We start from the raw sequence: 17217 nt of genomic DNA on the forward strand, positions 1-17217 counted from the left end.
GATGAAGTAAAATGATGCAGTTGCTTTATTATTACTTCTGGTCTTTGTTCGCGGTGACTGAACTATGAGCTGCTGCACAGTTGAAAGTCACTGACACACAGAATGTAGAGCAAAGTGAAAGGTGCATTTTCTGCCAGCTGCTGGTAAACACCAATGTTTTACATCTTTTAGTGCCACCTGCAGGTGAAAGAGTGTCAAACGCTTCAGACTTGTTCAGCGTCCCCACGTATCCATTTTTGGTGAATTTCGTTACCATGGGATATTACATTAAAGAGATATGGAGATGAATAATTACTGTTACCAATACTAAGTTGTTGTGTTACTTTAAAAAGTGAACAGAATTGCAGAAAATCACTAATGTGTTTATTTTTTCCTTTACTTTGTTTAAAAATAGCCTTTTCAGTTAGTTCTCCAGAGTAACAATACAACATTAAAACAAAATAAAAATTCCGGACGGCAATGTAAAGTAAAAAGTTAAATACTAAAGTTGAAATCTGAAAACTCAAATGTCAATACTATTCACTTAAACAGAGTTGTGATGCGATTGCTGACCGATCTGCAGGCATATTGGCCGGCTGGAGCCAAACCGAATTCGTCATGTAGATGTGTGTTTACGCAAATACACAAATCTCACCAGAGGAAGCCACTGCTGTTGCTACATCCACCAATATTGCTGTAGGAGAGAGAATGGTCCTGCAAAAAAACACAAACCTAAACTGTTTTAAAATGAGATCAAAGTCATAAAACTTGACACAGCAGAGCGTATTAAGACAAACTACACATTCAACCTAAATACACATAAAACACAAAAGGACATGGAGAATAAAAGGGGCTTTTGAAGATAGGTAATAGAACATAAACAAATGAATTATTAATTCATAGACATGAATTATTAGCTAAGTGGGGCGGGGCTCACCGTGCTGTGGAGCTCATGGCAGGTTGTTACATGCTGCTGTCAGTCGACATCCGTCCTCCCTCTCTCTCAGGAGGATAGCAGGAATACTACAATACGTATTATTTATGCCAAACACACGGTCCCTAGACCTCCATATCGGTTGCAGTGCGTTACGAAGGGCAGCTCGGTCTCAAGTTGGGTTGGCCGATATCGAAATCCCCCTCATGGCGATATCGCTTTGACAAAAACAACCACATACGAGATTACCGTCCAAAACGAAAGCTGAAGAGAGCGACGCACGTTTATGCCTGGAGAGCCACATGTTGCAATACCCATGAGTGGCCATGTGAGGTCAACACATCGGATCAATCACCTGGTCGTAACCGTGAAGTCTCACCATCATTGAGCTGGTGCTTGGTTGCCTTTGCAAAAGGCCTGATGATTGAGGGTCGATGGCTCACAGCGATGGCAACTCTTTGTGGACGGGCTCAGCGGCAGACTTGCGTATCCTGTTAGACTGTAGAGTTTTAAGTTGGGTGTGGAGATTTCAGTTGTTTTCCATCTTTAGTCGCACAGCTTATGGGTCGCTTCGTTCTGGTTCTTAGGCTCTACCTTTTTGTTTGGGTTAAAAAGCTCCAAATGGCCACGTTTGATTCTTTTGTACCTTGACGAGAGCGGACATCTTTCTTGCTGGCGTTTCGGCCACACGTGTAACCACCATGGATGTATCGAGTTGTTTGAAAAAGTTTCCCTCATAAAGTTGACATTGCGTGAAATAGTCCACCGGCTCTTCCCCGTCTGACCCCGACCTCATTTTGCCGCAACTATTATTGCTTTTGCAAGAATTCTTTTGTAATAAATGTGTTAAAATTGCTTGATCTTGGTCTGATTGGAACACACATTTGTGAATACTCATCCGTAGATCATGTAATACACGTTTGTGACCATTTTGAGATACATTTCCCTCCGTGCTAATGCCGGTCAATCGGACACCCTTATTCCTTTGCTGTAAACATTGGGCGCTGATGGTTTTTCCGCATGTATATCAAGTTTAAAATAACATAAATTCAGGTTTTTGGTCAGACTGGCAGAATTGGTCTAATTCATGATTCATCAGAGGCTCCAATGGTGTGATTCCAAGTCAAATCACATGCTGCCGTTTCTGAAACGGTGGTTCCTGAAGCCACTTAACCCTTCACTTCATCAGCCACACTGTCTTTTCCTCAACCTCATCTATCAGAATTCAACCACAATACTTAACATGTCTTTGTAGTGCTGAAGACACCGTTTAATGAAACACGAGATGGACAAACTACATTTTAAATCTGGACAGGGGACAACCAGTCTGCTTCATGGAAAAACTATGTATTAAAAGAGTAAAACTTCCAAGGCCCTTCTTCAAACGTACAGGAGCAGTGCAAGAGTAAAAGAGACTCAAAAATGAATTAAAACACAGTCATTAACTTAAGTTATATTGAAGTTACATCAATGATGGGACATTTGAATGTGGGAGTACTTGGGGACAGTTTATTTTAGTTGTATAAACACACACACACACACACACACACACACACACACACACACACACATAAATAAAAAATCGACACAAATGTCCTACTATCAATTAAACCGACCACAGATGATCTGGCAAAGCAGCGACTGGGAAATGTCAGCTTTTGTTTTACCTTCTTGAAGGGGATGAAAAGAGGGGGAAAAAAGAGAAGAAAAAAACATTAATTTTGTGCACCTTTCAAAATATGCCCCAAAAATACAGGTGTGTAAGTTTTCGTGAAAAATGTGTAGATGAAAGGATACTGGTAAATTGTGTTAATAATACATCTATAACTTCCAGACACCATGGACATAGAATAACAACAATAAACATTGAATGCATCAAACAGTCTAATTAATGCACATTATTCAAAACTAATATGTAGAACAACTTTAAAATGCCCGAGTGGTTGAAGATAGATAGATATGTGATGTGGTCTGTGTGATAAATATGCTGTTCTGAGAGGAGAGAAGGAGGAGGAGGAAGGGGAGGAGGAAGATAATAAAAAAAGAAAGAAAAAACTCCGCCTGCCAGATTCACAGCGGATCTCAGCGATTTATCGCGTCGGCGCATCTGACCCTAAACTGTGTGTAAGTGGCTCCGCCGGACAGGCTGTTTACTCTGAGGCTGCGGAGCTGCTGCTGGCACTGCTCGTTCACGACAGAGGGAGTTGTCTCGCGGTTGATGCTGAGGAGATCAGTCCTTTACCTCCCATCTTCTCTCATCGCAATCTCCCCCCTTCCGCGGATGCGAGTCGACGCCGGTGGCATAACGCGCTGGATGGCTGCTGCACTTATCGAGCCGGCGTGATCATCCTTTTTTTATTCTTTTTAAATTCTTTTATCATCATCATAATTATCAATCTCTTTTTGCCTTTTTGAGGCTAGAAAAAAAAAGAAAAGAAAAAGGCAACAGAAAAGCAACAATGACAGACCCGGCCAGCCAGGAGTCCTACCCTGTCCCGGACCCGACTATTGTGGATCCCTGCCCGGCGCGGAACGGCCAGTGCGCCGCTGATGGCTTCACCAACCACCAGCAAGCCAAATCCCCCAGCCAGCCCGAGACCTTCACCACGGGCCATGAGATGAAAATCACAGACGGCGTGGAGGGAGAAGGTAACTTCATCTCCCTCTGTAATGTTTAGAAATGTTTTTTTTTTTCTTCTTTTTTCTTTTTTTTAAGTTATGGGTGTGTGTGTGTGTGTGTGTGTGTGTGTGTGTGTGTGTGTGTGTGTGTGTGTGTGTGTGTGTGTGTGTGTGCGTGCGTTATCAGGGACCCAGATGGGAGGGGTATTTTTATCCATGAGAGGTATGAGCCTATTTTTAGTTTGATGTGAATAATTGATGATAGCCCTACATCAGCAGAATTCAGATCAGCGTGAAGCAAAAGTTGAATTCAAAGCTGAAATGATTGTTAAATTGATTCCGGAACCCAGCGGCCCGTTTATTTATTCATTCCAGTTTTACATATTGCCGTGCCTCCGAGGACATACATTGCCCTGCATGGAATTCAATTGTTCCTTAAAAAACAAGGCAGACAGGCTCGGCCCGCTTCAGAGCTGGATTCTGATACCAGTCACGTGCATGCCAAACCTCTAAGTGTGCATTTGCATTTGCAAAGCACATATGAGTGTGTCTGTGTGTTAGGGACCACCAATTTAATCCCATTCATCTTTTAATATGCATGAAACCTGTGAAACATTCCACAGTGGATAACAGGAGGGCCACAGTTATACAATCCATCCTCAGCCTGTTGCCTAGTATACACATCCAGTTGATTATTATTATGGCATGTTTACTGGATCGGATTTCAAGGGATAATTGACGTGCTAATTAAACCGTGTAGCTTTCAGTAGCCAATGACACTCATATAAAGGAGGGTGTCTTGAGCAATTCATAATACACTTAAATGGTTATTGTATTTAGAGTTGTGGCAGCTACGTTGATTGGATTTGTCTTATTTGAAAAGGCTGAAATTAACCTACAGTATCTAAAAGATGCATTTCACTTTTTGTGTCTGCGATGTTCTCAATCCTAAAATGGTTTTAGGACTATAGTCAGCCATCAAATTACTCTAAGGAGGGACCCTCCAGTCTGGAAACCAAGGACACGATATTGTAACCCTAGTTCTATACACACAAGGGAAGCCTTCTGACTCTATGGGTATTACTCTCCTCCAATCACAAGCACGCCTTCGCCCACTTCCGTTGCGGAAGTGTCTTAAACCTGCATTCTCTCTACTGAACAGCAGGGGGCGACTCCTCTGGTTGCAAAAAGAAGTCACATTTTATGGAAGTTTATGAGAAAATGACCCTACTTCTCCTCAGTAAACATTATAAACATCAGTTTATGGTCTCAATCTCTACCTTCAAGTCTTCTTCAACACAACATGATGTTCATTTAGTAAATGATGGTTTCGTGAAATAGACTATGAGGCACAATATGCTTTAGGGCAGGGCTTACTGTGATTGACAGGTCGCTGCCGCTACCAGAGCTGTATACGGCGTCTCTACGTCACTCCTCCGCCATTCAACTAATCCAAGATGGCGAAGGACGAAACGTTAAACTCCAGGCTTCGTCTCGATAACTACGTCCACTTCTTATATGCAGCCCATGCACTTACCCCAATGAACAAGGCCTTCGACACCGGCACGTTGCGTGTAGAGAGTACCTGCCAGCCTTCAGGCTTGGGAGATGCACTTTCAAAGCCACCCCACCAGGCGTTTCTTGGGGATGGCTTCACTGGTCACACCATCCCAAAAGCACACCAACAGCTGTTCAGTGCACCCGATGCGGTTAACGCAAACCGCCAAAGCAGGAACTGGGCTTAGCAGATGTAACTTTGCGTCCCTTTAAATAATGTGCATGTGGTGGAAGCGTAACCCTCGACCTGAAAGAACTACTTAAATACGTGGAAACAAAGGAAGGATTTGGTTTGAGGGGTTTGGTCACCACGAAGCAGCGGACAACTGGAGTGCAGCGACAGGGTGGTTCGTTCACACATTGTCTTCGCTGATGTCAAAGCCTCGAGCACCAAAAGCATTTCCCGCTGTGGCAAGGCCCTCGCTGTCGAGATGCTCCCTCCCATAGTCGTTTTTGCAGTGTCAACAAGCTCCGGGCCGGATCCTCCTGCTGACTCAGAGCCCTCTCGATGCTCATCGGCCGCAGGGAGAGTAGTGGCCCTGCGACGGCCCGGGAAGTGGAGACGACTGGAGGCATGGGGCTCTCTCCTTCTCACCGTTGTGCTGTTACTCTGCGCCTCAGCTTTCCTCTGAGGGTGAACGAGCACCAGATGACGGCTCAGCTGGGATTTCTCCTCACCCAGACATATATACATAGTATCTGATGAAATTGATCCGGAGAGCCCACACGGGATAATGCGGCGCCCCTGAGGATCATCCCGGTCTATCCTCGGGAAGTGCTGTGAGTCCCAGCCACACATAGCGATTGCCAGAGATATGACGGATGCAACTCCCTGAATCAGATTATTCATTTGGCCGATGCTGTTTCCCAGAATGTCTACAACGGCCAGCTGGGTGCTCCAGGCTTGGGTGATGCCAGCAAAACACCCTTAACACAACCAGGTTGTTAGCAGCTTAGCTGCACTAGCTGCACCTCTTAAAATAGGTGTTTCTTTTCCAATGTAAGTCTATGGGGAAAAGTTATTTTGGGACCAATGGCATCGTGTGACAAACCTCGCCAGTAAGAAAAACCCTTCCTAAGGGTTTGGGGTGAGCTCTGAAAATACTCGGCAGAAATTGGCAAGTACTGGTTTCTGCAAGTCAGAACACGCAGAAATGGTAAAATGTAGTTTTTTGAAGTTAAGACAGATAGATGACATAAGCACTTACATTGCTGCTGACGCGACAGGTGCAGTGATGTAAATACAGGTCATCACATCGCCTGAGAATGAGAGTCGATCCCGAAGGCCCTAAAGGTGAAATGAGCGGGCATCGAGGAGAAAACCTTACTTTCAAAGTCAAAGAATTTAAAGAGCAGCGCAGCATCATCATCATCATGCACGCAGGACCGTTCCCGGTCGACATTTTCTCCCTCCCTCCCTCCCTCCCTCCCCGCTTTCCTTCTCGCTCTCTTATTTACATAAACATCCCGGCCGTTGCTGTTAGAAAAACCTGCACATGAACCTGAACATGCAGCTACATGCCAGTGGTTTCTATCCATCCATCGAGCTACCTGCCAGAGAGCAAGGTGGCGAGTGCGGAGCTGGCGTTCAGATGAAAAGAAAAGTAATGAATTGATCTCTTCCAGGTCACACACTCATCCTGGGAATGTTATATTCAATCACATGTTTCCTGGCAAATGTGCTGCCTGATGTTCACTATTTTTAGAGAAGAAAGGTGTTGCAGACAAGTTTTGAAACACACACACACACACACACACACACACACACACACACACACGCACACAAACTTGTGTGTGTGTCACAGAGAGATGAATGAGGACGTATTGAGCACATGCCTTCTGTCTGATCCCCCAGCCAGGGATCATGTGAGCAAAGTAATACAACCATGCTGTTTCACTTCCCCCTCTGCCACACACACACACACACACACACACACACACACACACACACACGCTGGTTCGCTGTTTTTTGTCCTTCAATGTAAGCATAAAACTTGGACACCATAGTATAACTTTTAGAGCCGCTTCTATTGTGCAGTTTTATGACCTGAGATTTTGTCTCCAAGCCAGAAACAAAAAGGTCATCCTGAACAGCACGATGCATATCATCATTGTGAACAACCCCTGATGAGTGTTTGTTGGAATATTCCACCCACTTAAGCTTCACTTGTGATCTGACCGTATCCGGGCTGAAAACATTAGTAACGTCCACAGAAAAACACTCACTAATATTGTTATGAGAGCGCGTCCAGTCATAATGTCATACGGCATGTGTCGGATCCAATGCATCCAACCAACAGAACTACCGTTTAGTTCAGCCTGGGTGCTTTATGAGGAAAAAATGAACAGAAATGATCTCATGATTGGAAGTGTGTAATTGTGGATCTAAATGTTGCTCCATGTGACTCTCACACTCCGTCACACACACACACACACACACACAGTGCACACCACATATACAATACATCGCACATTTTTGCACTTTCATGAAAGCACCTATACTAACAGTCGTAGGTACAAATTGCCTCAATAAGCTGAAGTCAGTAAGGAAGACTCGTACATTGCTTGGCAGTCGGCAGCATACGCTGGAGTGAAGCCAGTCCCAAGCCCAGGTCCCTCTGGACACGCTCCCTCTGTCTACACCCACACTGGAGAAACAGTGGGAGTTAACAACAGCAAGGACTGCGTGTCTGGTGAACCGGTCATCTCGGAGAAATGCATTTATGATTATTAGTTTGTTAAAAGGGTTTTATACAGGATGGTATTTTCGACGGCATGAATGGTCGGGGTACAAGGTTTACTTAAGAGGTACATTCCGGTATTAACGGGTACAACAGCAACACGCTTTTCTACAATAAGGATGCCGTGAAAATATCTCATTAAAATTTAAGTTGATTTTTCAAACTTATTTATAAACGTATGTATAAACACTGATGGAAAATATCTCATTGAAATTTAAGTTGATTTTTCAAACTTATTTATAAACGTATGTATAAACACTGATGGAGCGGAACAAATGCCCCCTTGCAGGATTAATAAAGCAACTATCTATCATCTATCGAATTCTAAAGCGACCACGAGGAACTTTAATGTTGAGTTTGGCGCTCCCTGTGGACAAAAGCAGAAGTGTTTCAGAGCATCAGATTACTTTTTGAAAACCTCTCATTTTACTGCAGCAGGGCTGTGACAGTTTGCTCCATGCAGTCCTGGTTCTCCCGTGCCAGCGGACTCAACATTAATTACTGTGAACAATATTCAGTGACTTTCAGAGGGAACTTAAGGTCAGTTCTCAAGTCACAGAGACTTACTCAGAACAGTTGGAGAGTCTTTGTCGAGTCTGTGAACAATTCATTTCACAATATACTGTTTAATCTCTAAACTCGGCGAAGCTTAGGACTCCTAACAGAAAGCCTGCACAACAAAATGGATGTAGTCAGATGTGGGGATTTACCAGAGGACCAGACACACATGTTATACTTTATTATTGATTGCATCATGGGAAACGTAGGATCTAGCAATTTGGGAGCTTGACAAATACCAATATTCTCCTTAAATTCTTAAAGGGTTTCCTGTAGATGAAGTGATGTGACACCCTGAATTTTTTTTAGAATGAAATATTACATTGGAGACAAAGAGTGGAGATTTGCGATATAATACTGCAATATAAAATATGATTGATAAGATGATGAGAATATATATATTTTTTTATCATTTTAAATTTTTGTAAAGGTGGAGCGAAGATGCGGAGCTCTACTTTGTAGAAACATGTCAAAGTTTCTGTGCACAATCTTGTCTAATAGCTCTCTTGCTCTTTTCCTGCAATAACTCCTTATCTGTGTTGGAGCTTTGTTCACTTGCAGTGAGAGAAAGTAGTTTGATGGACTACTTTACACCCCATACGTACTCTGTAACTGTGAGTGCTCAGCAAGGTGGATTGATACAGGTGTAACGTGGCTGCTCTTGGAGTTCAGTTTAACTCTGCGGAGCTCAGTCCCTCAGCGATGCTCCCTGACCTCTAACATTCAGAATGACGAGGCTCCTCAAAACACTGGCTCTAGACAATGAAACACAGCATAAAACAAACATTACAAAACACGCACAAACAGGAAGAAGGAATTGTCTTTTTAACACAGTGTGTTTGTCTCACTGCAGGTCTCCTCGAGAGCAGCATGCGCCTGAAGCCCCACGAGGCCCAGAGCTACAGGAAGAAGGTGCTCTGGGTCTCCTGGTTCTCCATCGTGGTCACGCTCATACTGGCGGTGGCAGCCTTCAGTAAGCATTTCAAATACTCATTTATAGGCATGCGACTTGGGCGGAAGTGCTTTAGAGTAACTTGTAAACAGTGTGTGTGTGTGTGTGTGTGTGTGTGTGTGTGTGTGTGTGTGTGTGTAGTAACAAGAGTGACAATGGCAGTTTATTTCTCACTTCCCTGTTGACTGAGGGGAGATGTTGCCAAACATAGTTTTACAAACCTGTCTTACAATGTGAGGTTGTAAGAAATGCACATGGTCTGAGTTTCATTATTTTACAAAGGTAAAAGAAACAGTCACTATAGTTGTATTCATTATATATTTTAAGTCAAAGGTTACAAATGCAAAGTTAACCCTAAAGGTCATTTACACATTCAGCTTCAATGGAAGGTTTCAGAGACATGTGATGATGGTGTGTCCCAAAAAGAAGAAAATGAGTAAATCAGGGCAATTCATCGTGAAAGCAGAGAATTTAGGACATTTAGAGCGGGACCTTGCACTTTCATGCTATTTATTCAGTACATTTGCCTTACATTGTTAGACACAAAGAAGCACTGTTGGCTCACCCGTTGTGTTTGATGGAGCAATTCCAAAACAATTTTAGCAATATATAACACTTAACACAAGCGAAGAAGCGTGAAAGAGGCCCATTTCTCGTCTAAAAAGTGGCACGAAACAACACGAGATGCTGTGAGATTGCACTGTTTACTGTGCGAGGTAGAAGCTTTAATCTCATTTACACCAACAGACTGCAGACCAACAGTAGACCTCAATGTGCGGCCCTGGCTCTGCCCTTTCAGGCGCAGTCAATCCACCTCCTTCATTATTTGACTGATGATCCAACAGCTCAGGTTTATCAAATATTCTCCCCGCTCGAGCAGGTGATGGATCCATTCCAAGAGTGTTAATACTTCCATCCTGAAAAATGTACATGCTGTACTTTCCAGGCTCCCTGCCTTTTATGTGGCAAGAAGACTGATTCCCTGAAGGTGCGTTTATTATACCATCTCCAGTTTATTATACCATCTTTATATAAGACCATCTCCAGTTTGTGAGGATTCACAGAAAGAGGGCAAAGATATGGGACTATACAGTTGAAGTATTAAAGGGGAACTCCAACCATTTTCTTTCATACATGTTATTCCTGTGGTCTCAGACGAGTTCATAAATACTTGTTGACTCTCTGACAAATCCCAAAACCTAAAGTGCTAAAACTCAAGTGTGTGATGTCATCAAGTATGAATTCTGGAGCTGCTTCATAGACAATTTATTGGGAAAGATGTTCGAGATGACACTGGATGAACTGAGAACACGACAATAGAATGGCGCTCAATTGGGTAAAGCAATAAAACAGTCCCATTTATTGTCTTTTGGAGCATCCGGACACTTCACACTTAATGACATCACACGTTTGAGTCGTCCTCCTCTGGTTTCTGGCTGTGAGGGAGCTCGTGTCCACAAATATGGATAGAACTTTTCAAGGCCATGAAATAACATATTGGAATTGTCAATTTAGAGGTAAGAGGAGAGAGAAGACTTGCACATCCCCAAGTGTTGTATGTGTACAATCTGATGTCCGTGGTGTTTGTCGCTGCTGATATGTGGTAAACTGTGACCCAGTGACGCCTCCGCTGTTGTGAAACGATGTGGCAACAGTTCCATGCATTACGTTGTCTTATGATGTAGAGGATGTCTACCTTGTGCCACGTGGTTGTTGGGTTGCTTTGTCATCCTGGCTCAGCATCAGTTTCAAGTCACGATGTGTCCCAATCTATTCAGATTTATAATCCTTGTGATAATAATAAGCACAAACTTGCTTTTTTTTTAAGCAATGCAGCTGCATGAATTCCCATTAAATACCATGTAGTCAAAGCCAGTTTAGCCCAGTTTAATTTGACTAAGATATCCATGCAATATAATAAGTTGACAAAACCATAAAGGAAACGTATTTTAATTAGTAAAAAGGTCCAAATATGTCAAATGCGCTAAAACGGAGCGTTTCAGACAGACGGTGAATAGAGATGTATTTAGACAGAAGGTACGAGAAAAATAATGTGCTTTTTTTAAACCATTAAAGCATGTAAACATGTAAAAATATTCTAGCAGAATCCCCAAATGCAAGTTATTAACAGGAACATTAGCATAATATGTCTCCTTTAACTGTTTCATTTCCCTTTCATGGCTCCATGCTGCTATCAGACACTCTAAAAACACATAATGCTTCTTCTTGCCAAACATAAAGTTAGCAACATAATGGAGAACTAGCAGCTAAAGAGACATTTTTCTTAGAAGTTAGCAGAGACACAAAACTGAAGTGAAAATTTGAAATTGAAAAACTCATTTTTCTTTAGGCCCAAAAAAAAGACTCCAAATTACTGAAAATGTTCCTGTGATAGTTCACCATATTAACTTAAAAGTAGAAAAGTTGTCAGTGAATCATTTATTTTTGTGCTCTCAGACAGTTACCATGGCTTCCAAGAGGTCAAAAAAATATTTGAGCAAGATGGGAAATAGTTGTGATGATTGTTTTGGGGTTTCTTGATATGAAACTTAGATGAAACTGTAAAATGAACACCGCCACAGTCATTATTGCCATATGTTCCATTCTCCTCAAGCAATAGCATTGCCAGGAGGCATGGAAACAGACTTTGCAAACTAGGAAAATGGTGAATGTTCTTTTCCCAATGTGTGAACTTTGTTAGACAAAGACTTGAACGGACGATGACCCACAAAAATGTGAACCTGGGAGACATGAAAAAGGGGAAGAACAAGGGAGGAACCGGGAGGTGCAGGGGTGTGTAGACAAGCTCCAGTCATAACTGCAGCCTCCAGAGGACGGCTCGGCTGCACTGGGTCAGGAAATGAATAAATGAATGCGGCGCTTCCGTCTTCTGCACACGACGTGGAGAGGTGGGTTTAAAAAGAAAAAGAGAAAAAGCAGAGAGGCTGCGCGCTGAAGAGGAGACAGCTTAGTGGAAGGGAGCATCGCGAGAGACAGATGGTTACGGAGGTGTGGAGTGAAGCTCGGAAAGGTGCGACGGCACCAGGGGGACGAGGCGGGACGAGGCCTGGCAGGCGCCGTTGGAGATTTAGTGGTTGTGATGGCTCAACTTTAAAGAACGGCAGCGTGCCGTTTCCTCCCTCCGGTGCCCTAGTTTCTCTTCCTCCCGTCAGCTTGTTTCCTTACCCTCTTTCCTTACCTCCTCTGCATGTGCTGCCTCACCATGTCCCTCCCTCTTTGCCCCCTTTATTTAGTCCTATATGTGCAGAACTAGATCCACTGTACTCTATGCGGGCAAAGACAAAAGACGGTTTGATTCTCTAAAGCCGTCCAGTGTATCGTACATCGTTTTTTTTTATGGAGTATTTCTCTTGTGGAAATATTTCCTCTTTCTTCTTCTATGTCTCGTTATTTCCGTCTCCAAGGAAAACTACAAACAGCCTCTGCTCTTCCGTGACCTTTTGCAGTACTTTAACATTTAGAAGGGATGAGGGTTCAAGGCCCCTTTCTGCTCCCCTTGAATGTCTTTAGCTCGCAACCTTTTCTGGAGGAGCTGTCTTTTGTGCTCCCTTGGCCACAGCCACTCACCTTTGAAAGTGGCACAAGTGTGCAAGGCTTTATCGGACATATCAGCCTCCGAGAGTGAGCTGAGGCCTTAGGTTGGTTATGAAGACGACGACGCGTTTCCTTCATGTATTTTTTTGTGAGCACACACAGACACCTGATCTTGATGCTTTAAGTTGAGCCAAATAAAAATATCCATCCTTTCAAGGAAAACATAAAATGACAACTATTTCCCTTTGTTCTGAACTCAAATGAAAGTTAAAAAAAGAAGAAAACAACAACAAAGAGATGCAGCAGACACCGCCACCCTCCCACGTCTCCTCATTTCTGTTGTTTTATGTAAATACGAGTCTGAAACGGCAAATGCTAGTCCCAAATAAGGCAGTTAGTAATTAGGATCTGATTCTATTATACTGCATTCGTGCTACCACCACCTGTCAGTCACTGGAAAAGTGGATCAGGATTGTCAGGGATGTGTAGCAAGTCACCCGCCTGCTCATGCGTGTATAAAAATGATACTCATAAAACCATTGCTCCACAGCGCTACTAGTGGTCAAAAAACTCCACAGGGTACCTTTAAGCTGTTCATTATTAACACGCTATAAAGCATCGGGAATGTTGGTTACTAAAGTTTGCATGTGGATAGAACTCTTGTTTAACTACAGACACATTCCAGCCAATCAGAAAACAGGACGTTTGGTGGCCAATGGCCAGGATATAATATACAAATGGCCCAAAGCAAAGGTCTTATTTATTGCACATCAGCCACTGAATACTACCTCAGTTGGTCTGAGTGTCTCATAATGACGCTGTTGATTTTAAACTGGAGTTAGTTAAAAGCACAGTGCGCCGAGACCGGGTTGTGATTGTTTAAACAAATACACACCAGTCAGAGCGTTTTTATCCCCCCCATATCATATTTTGTGGAGCCAGACAGTTCCTTTCCTCAGCAGTGCAGAGATAGTTCTGGCTAAATAGATACTGTTTCATTATCAGGTATAAAGTGGGTTTTTCAGAATTGTGTTCATGTCATGCATTTGTATTGTGCTTGCTAAGCGGTCCACAGGAAACGCTTTCCATATTCAGAGTGGGGCACAGACGGCACACAAACAATGATGGTTTTCAGATAGGAGCTGGCCTGTGGACTAATAGGTTGCCACATGATCAATCAGGGGCACTGCCAACAAGCATTCCATGTTTTAGCAACGAGATGGAGCGGGAGTAAAAAAGGGAGGCAGAGGGAGGGAGTTAATGGGAGGGAGTGTGGCCAAGAAAGAATGAACAAGAAGAACACAGCCTCGCCATGAGGTAATAAAAGAAACTAGAACCAGAGCATGAAAGAGGAAGACAGCAGAAAGACTGACTTAGTGACAGAATATAGAGAACGTTATAGAGGGACAGGAGCAGATGGACATAGACAGATGGAAATAAGGCCTGATGGAAGAGAAATTATGAAGCACTGAAGGGCTAAAAGAGAGAAACCAAGAAACCTCTCGGCCAAGAAACTCCTCTTTTTCTCTCCTTCTTGTTTGCCCTCCTGTGTCTCCGCAGTAGAGCTGTAATTGCTGTGATGCAACCCAGATACATAAATACACAGTTATAAATAAACCACCAATTCATGGATATCTATCTGGGCCGAGACTTTGTAGCTGCAGATGGAAGGAGCCGGGGCCAGAGAGGGAGTTAACAGTGTGACTCGTGGTAAGAAGGGCACAGTAATGCCCTTGTTCACCTCGTAGACGTAGAGGACTACTGTCACACGTCGTGGCCTGGTTGTCTCCAGTCACAAAAGACACAGTTCAGTGAGTGGAGCTCCATATGAAAATATGTTTAAAAGAAATGATTTGTGGGTCCCTGTCTTGTTTGATATCATATGCGGACGCACATGTCCGTGGGTCACACAATACACAATGTTTTTGCCAACGACGTCACACCATTCCACTGACCTATAACACCAAGACATGTCAACAAAGGCAGCGGAGGATTTAACCAATAGAAAACCAACCTATTTTTAGGCCTCTGCTCAAAAATTGCATACCCAAACTAAAAGGGTGTATCTCTAGGGCCACTAGGGCTATTTGAATAATTTTGGTGTTATAATAAAAGTCTATACATGTGAGATTTTGTTCAGAAGTGTACATATCAGCCTATATGTTACTGGTTAAGATTAAATGAAGATAACACACAGCAAAAATGAAAAGGTTTCAGGTCCACCTAGAAAGAAAATCACTTTCAGGATGATTATTTCTTTGGAATGATGCAGCTGTAAGGTCCAACTCTAACCCAAATCATAGCACAATATGTGAACATTGTCTCTGCAAAGGTTGACTTTGATAAAGCGAAGCAGAACAAAGTTAGAGAGGAGTTAGTACAGGGAAAATTCAGGCGAGGTCTCCTCAAAATTCGGAGATTGGTTTAAAGAAAAAACGTTTTTCAGAGGTTTTATGTGCTCTGTAAGTACGTAAGACCTCAAGGATGCACGCTGTGGGATTTTGTGAGAAAATGTCAATGCAAGGAGAACCTTTGTTTGCTTAGAGAGACCTCCACATGGCACCTGTAAGTCATGGCATTAGCTTCTTATGTCCTCAGCGAACAATCGACAAAGGCGAAAACATCTCTGTTGTTGGTTGTAATTGACTCAGCGGCCCCATTTATTCCCAGAGCCCACCTAACTCTGATCATATTTCATATTTGACCACTTATCTGCACCACAGAGCATAATTGTTCATAGATTACTTTGTTCTTTGAACAAGTGTTTGAAAACATACTAATTTTGCCCATAAAAAGCCAAAACCAACAATGAGTTGGTCCCTTTAACAAATACTATCCGTATAGCCAAGGTCTGAAATAGCTTTTTCCATCAATGAGCCGCTCCATTTGGATGCATATACCACATATGCGTACACGTGGTGCCATGCACTCACCAGCACTACCAATATGTTTCAATCCGTGGGTGGAAATAGTCCCCAAGAAATCCACTATTTACTCCTTTGTGAGTAACGTTAGCTAACAAAAAACTACTGTGCTAAGCAGTTTTTCCTCCTTCTACCTCTTAAATAATTAAACTTTATACGTGGGGACTCATTTCAGAAGATTAATGTTTCCAGAAGAAACAAATAAGCTTGAGGCTACTGAGTAAAATACTGAGGGACCATATAATGGATTGTTGGTTTTTGGTCTTTACGTGGGATGTATTGACAATAAGACAAATATGCTAGAGACTTATCCTTTAAACGAAATGTGACTTGATGTTTTTAGGGTGACTTTTTAGTGGTTTTGATAGATTCACACCATGGATAAGAAAAGACTGTGCTGGTTAAGAATGTTTGGAACTGAGACAGAACACATGATGATCATTATTTACCCCAACGCTGCGATAAAGTGATGTAACATTACCAGGAATCATGTGTGGTCATTAGAGATGCATCTGGTGACTCCTTTGCAGCTTCCACTATCTCATTTGCCGGATCTGAAAGAAAAAAACGAGAAAAAAAACATTGCCAGGGCCAAAGCAAACGATGAATCACAGATGGCTGAGGGTACACAATAGAGATGTTTGCATTCAGCTGCATGTGGTACCTGCAGGCCATTCATCATATCTGGGCGGTCACTGCAGAAAACACAGTCGTACCGATATCCGTCTCTCTCCTCCCTCCCTCCCTCTCTTGCTCCAATTCCACCTCCCCAATCTCTCAGTCCCACTCCTTTTTCCCGCCTTTCTTCCTCTCCACCCAAACCTCCTCCTCTTTTGCTGTCACTCTCCATCCTTCCCTCCCTCCCACCACTTTACTCGTACACCCAACCCCACCTGCTGTCTGTCTCGTGGTAGAAAACACAATCATTTATTCATCTCTTTTCCCTCCCGTCCCTGTGCAGTCTATTTTTACTGGTAAACACCAAGTTGCCAACGGGGAAGCTGCCAGGCTATGTGGCGTTTGAATGAAAAATCCAAATAATTTACTGCTCGTTGTTTCTCTGCTATCATTAATAGTGCTTTTAACTTTTTTATTTGTTGTTGCCTTTTTTTGTTTGCTTTGCCTGTGTTCCCATTGCCGTACATGTAATAGGTTGGTAGATGATGTGTTGGTGCTTTCAGCTGGCCCAGTTTCTATTCATATGTGGCTGTCCAGGTGTGTATCTTTTCTGTAATTACAGTCAGATTCTAATAATCGGATAAGACTTAATCCCCCGGACCAAATGGTAATTATGTGTGATCATGGTTTCGCTGCAATCAGCAGTGTTTACATGGCACGCTGTTGGTCATTTCCAAAATGTCAGAAATATTTCTGTGGGAGAAGTAGCAGTTTGTCTGG

At 42.9% G+C, this 17217-nt stretch overlaps 1 protein-coding gene across 1 annotated transcript in view; it reads left to right on the forward strand.

Moving 5' to 3' along the window:
- Window positions 1-3372: 3372 nt before the first annotated feature.
- The window catches only part of tmem163a (transmembrane protein 163a), a gene marked incomplete at its 5' end in the record, with an annotated part of 54628 nt that continues 40783 nt past the window's right edge, over window positions 3373-17217 (forward strand). Inside the window, 2 exons of the mRNA XM_079230340.1 lie at window positions 3373-3562; window positions 9242-9361. Of these exons, the coding sequence (XP_079086466.1) occupies window positions 3373-3562; window positions 9242-9361 (310 nt within the window). The remainder of the gene's footprint in view (window positions 3563-9241; window positions 9362-17217) is intronic.

This window comes from Taurulus bubalis, assembly GCF_910589615.1.
Source record: "Taurulus bubalis genome assembly, chromosome: 15".
NCBI classification, from domain to species: Eukaryota; Metazoa; Chordata; class Actinopteri; order Perciformes; family Cottidae; genus Taurulus; species Taurulus bubalis.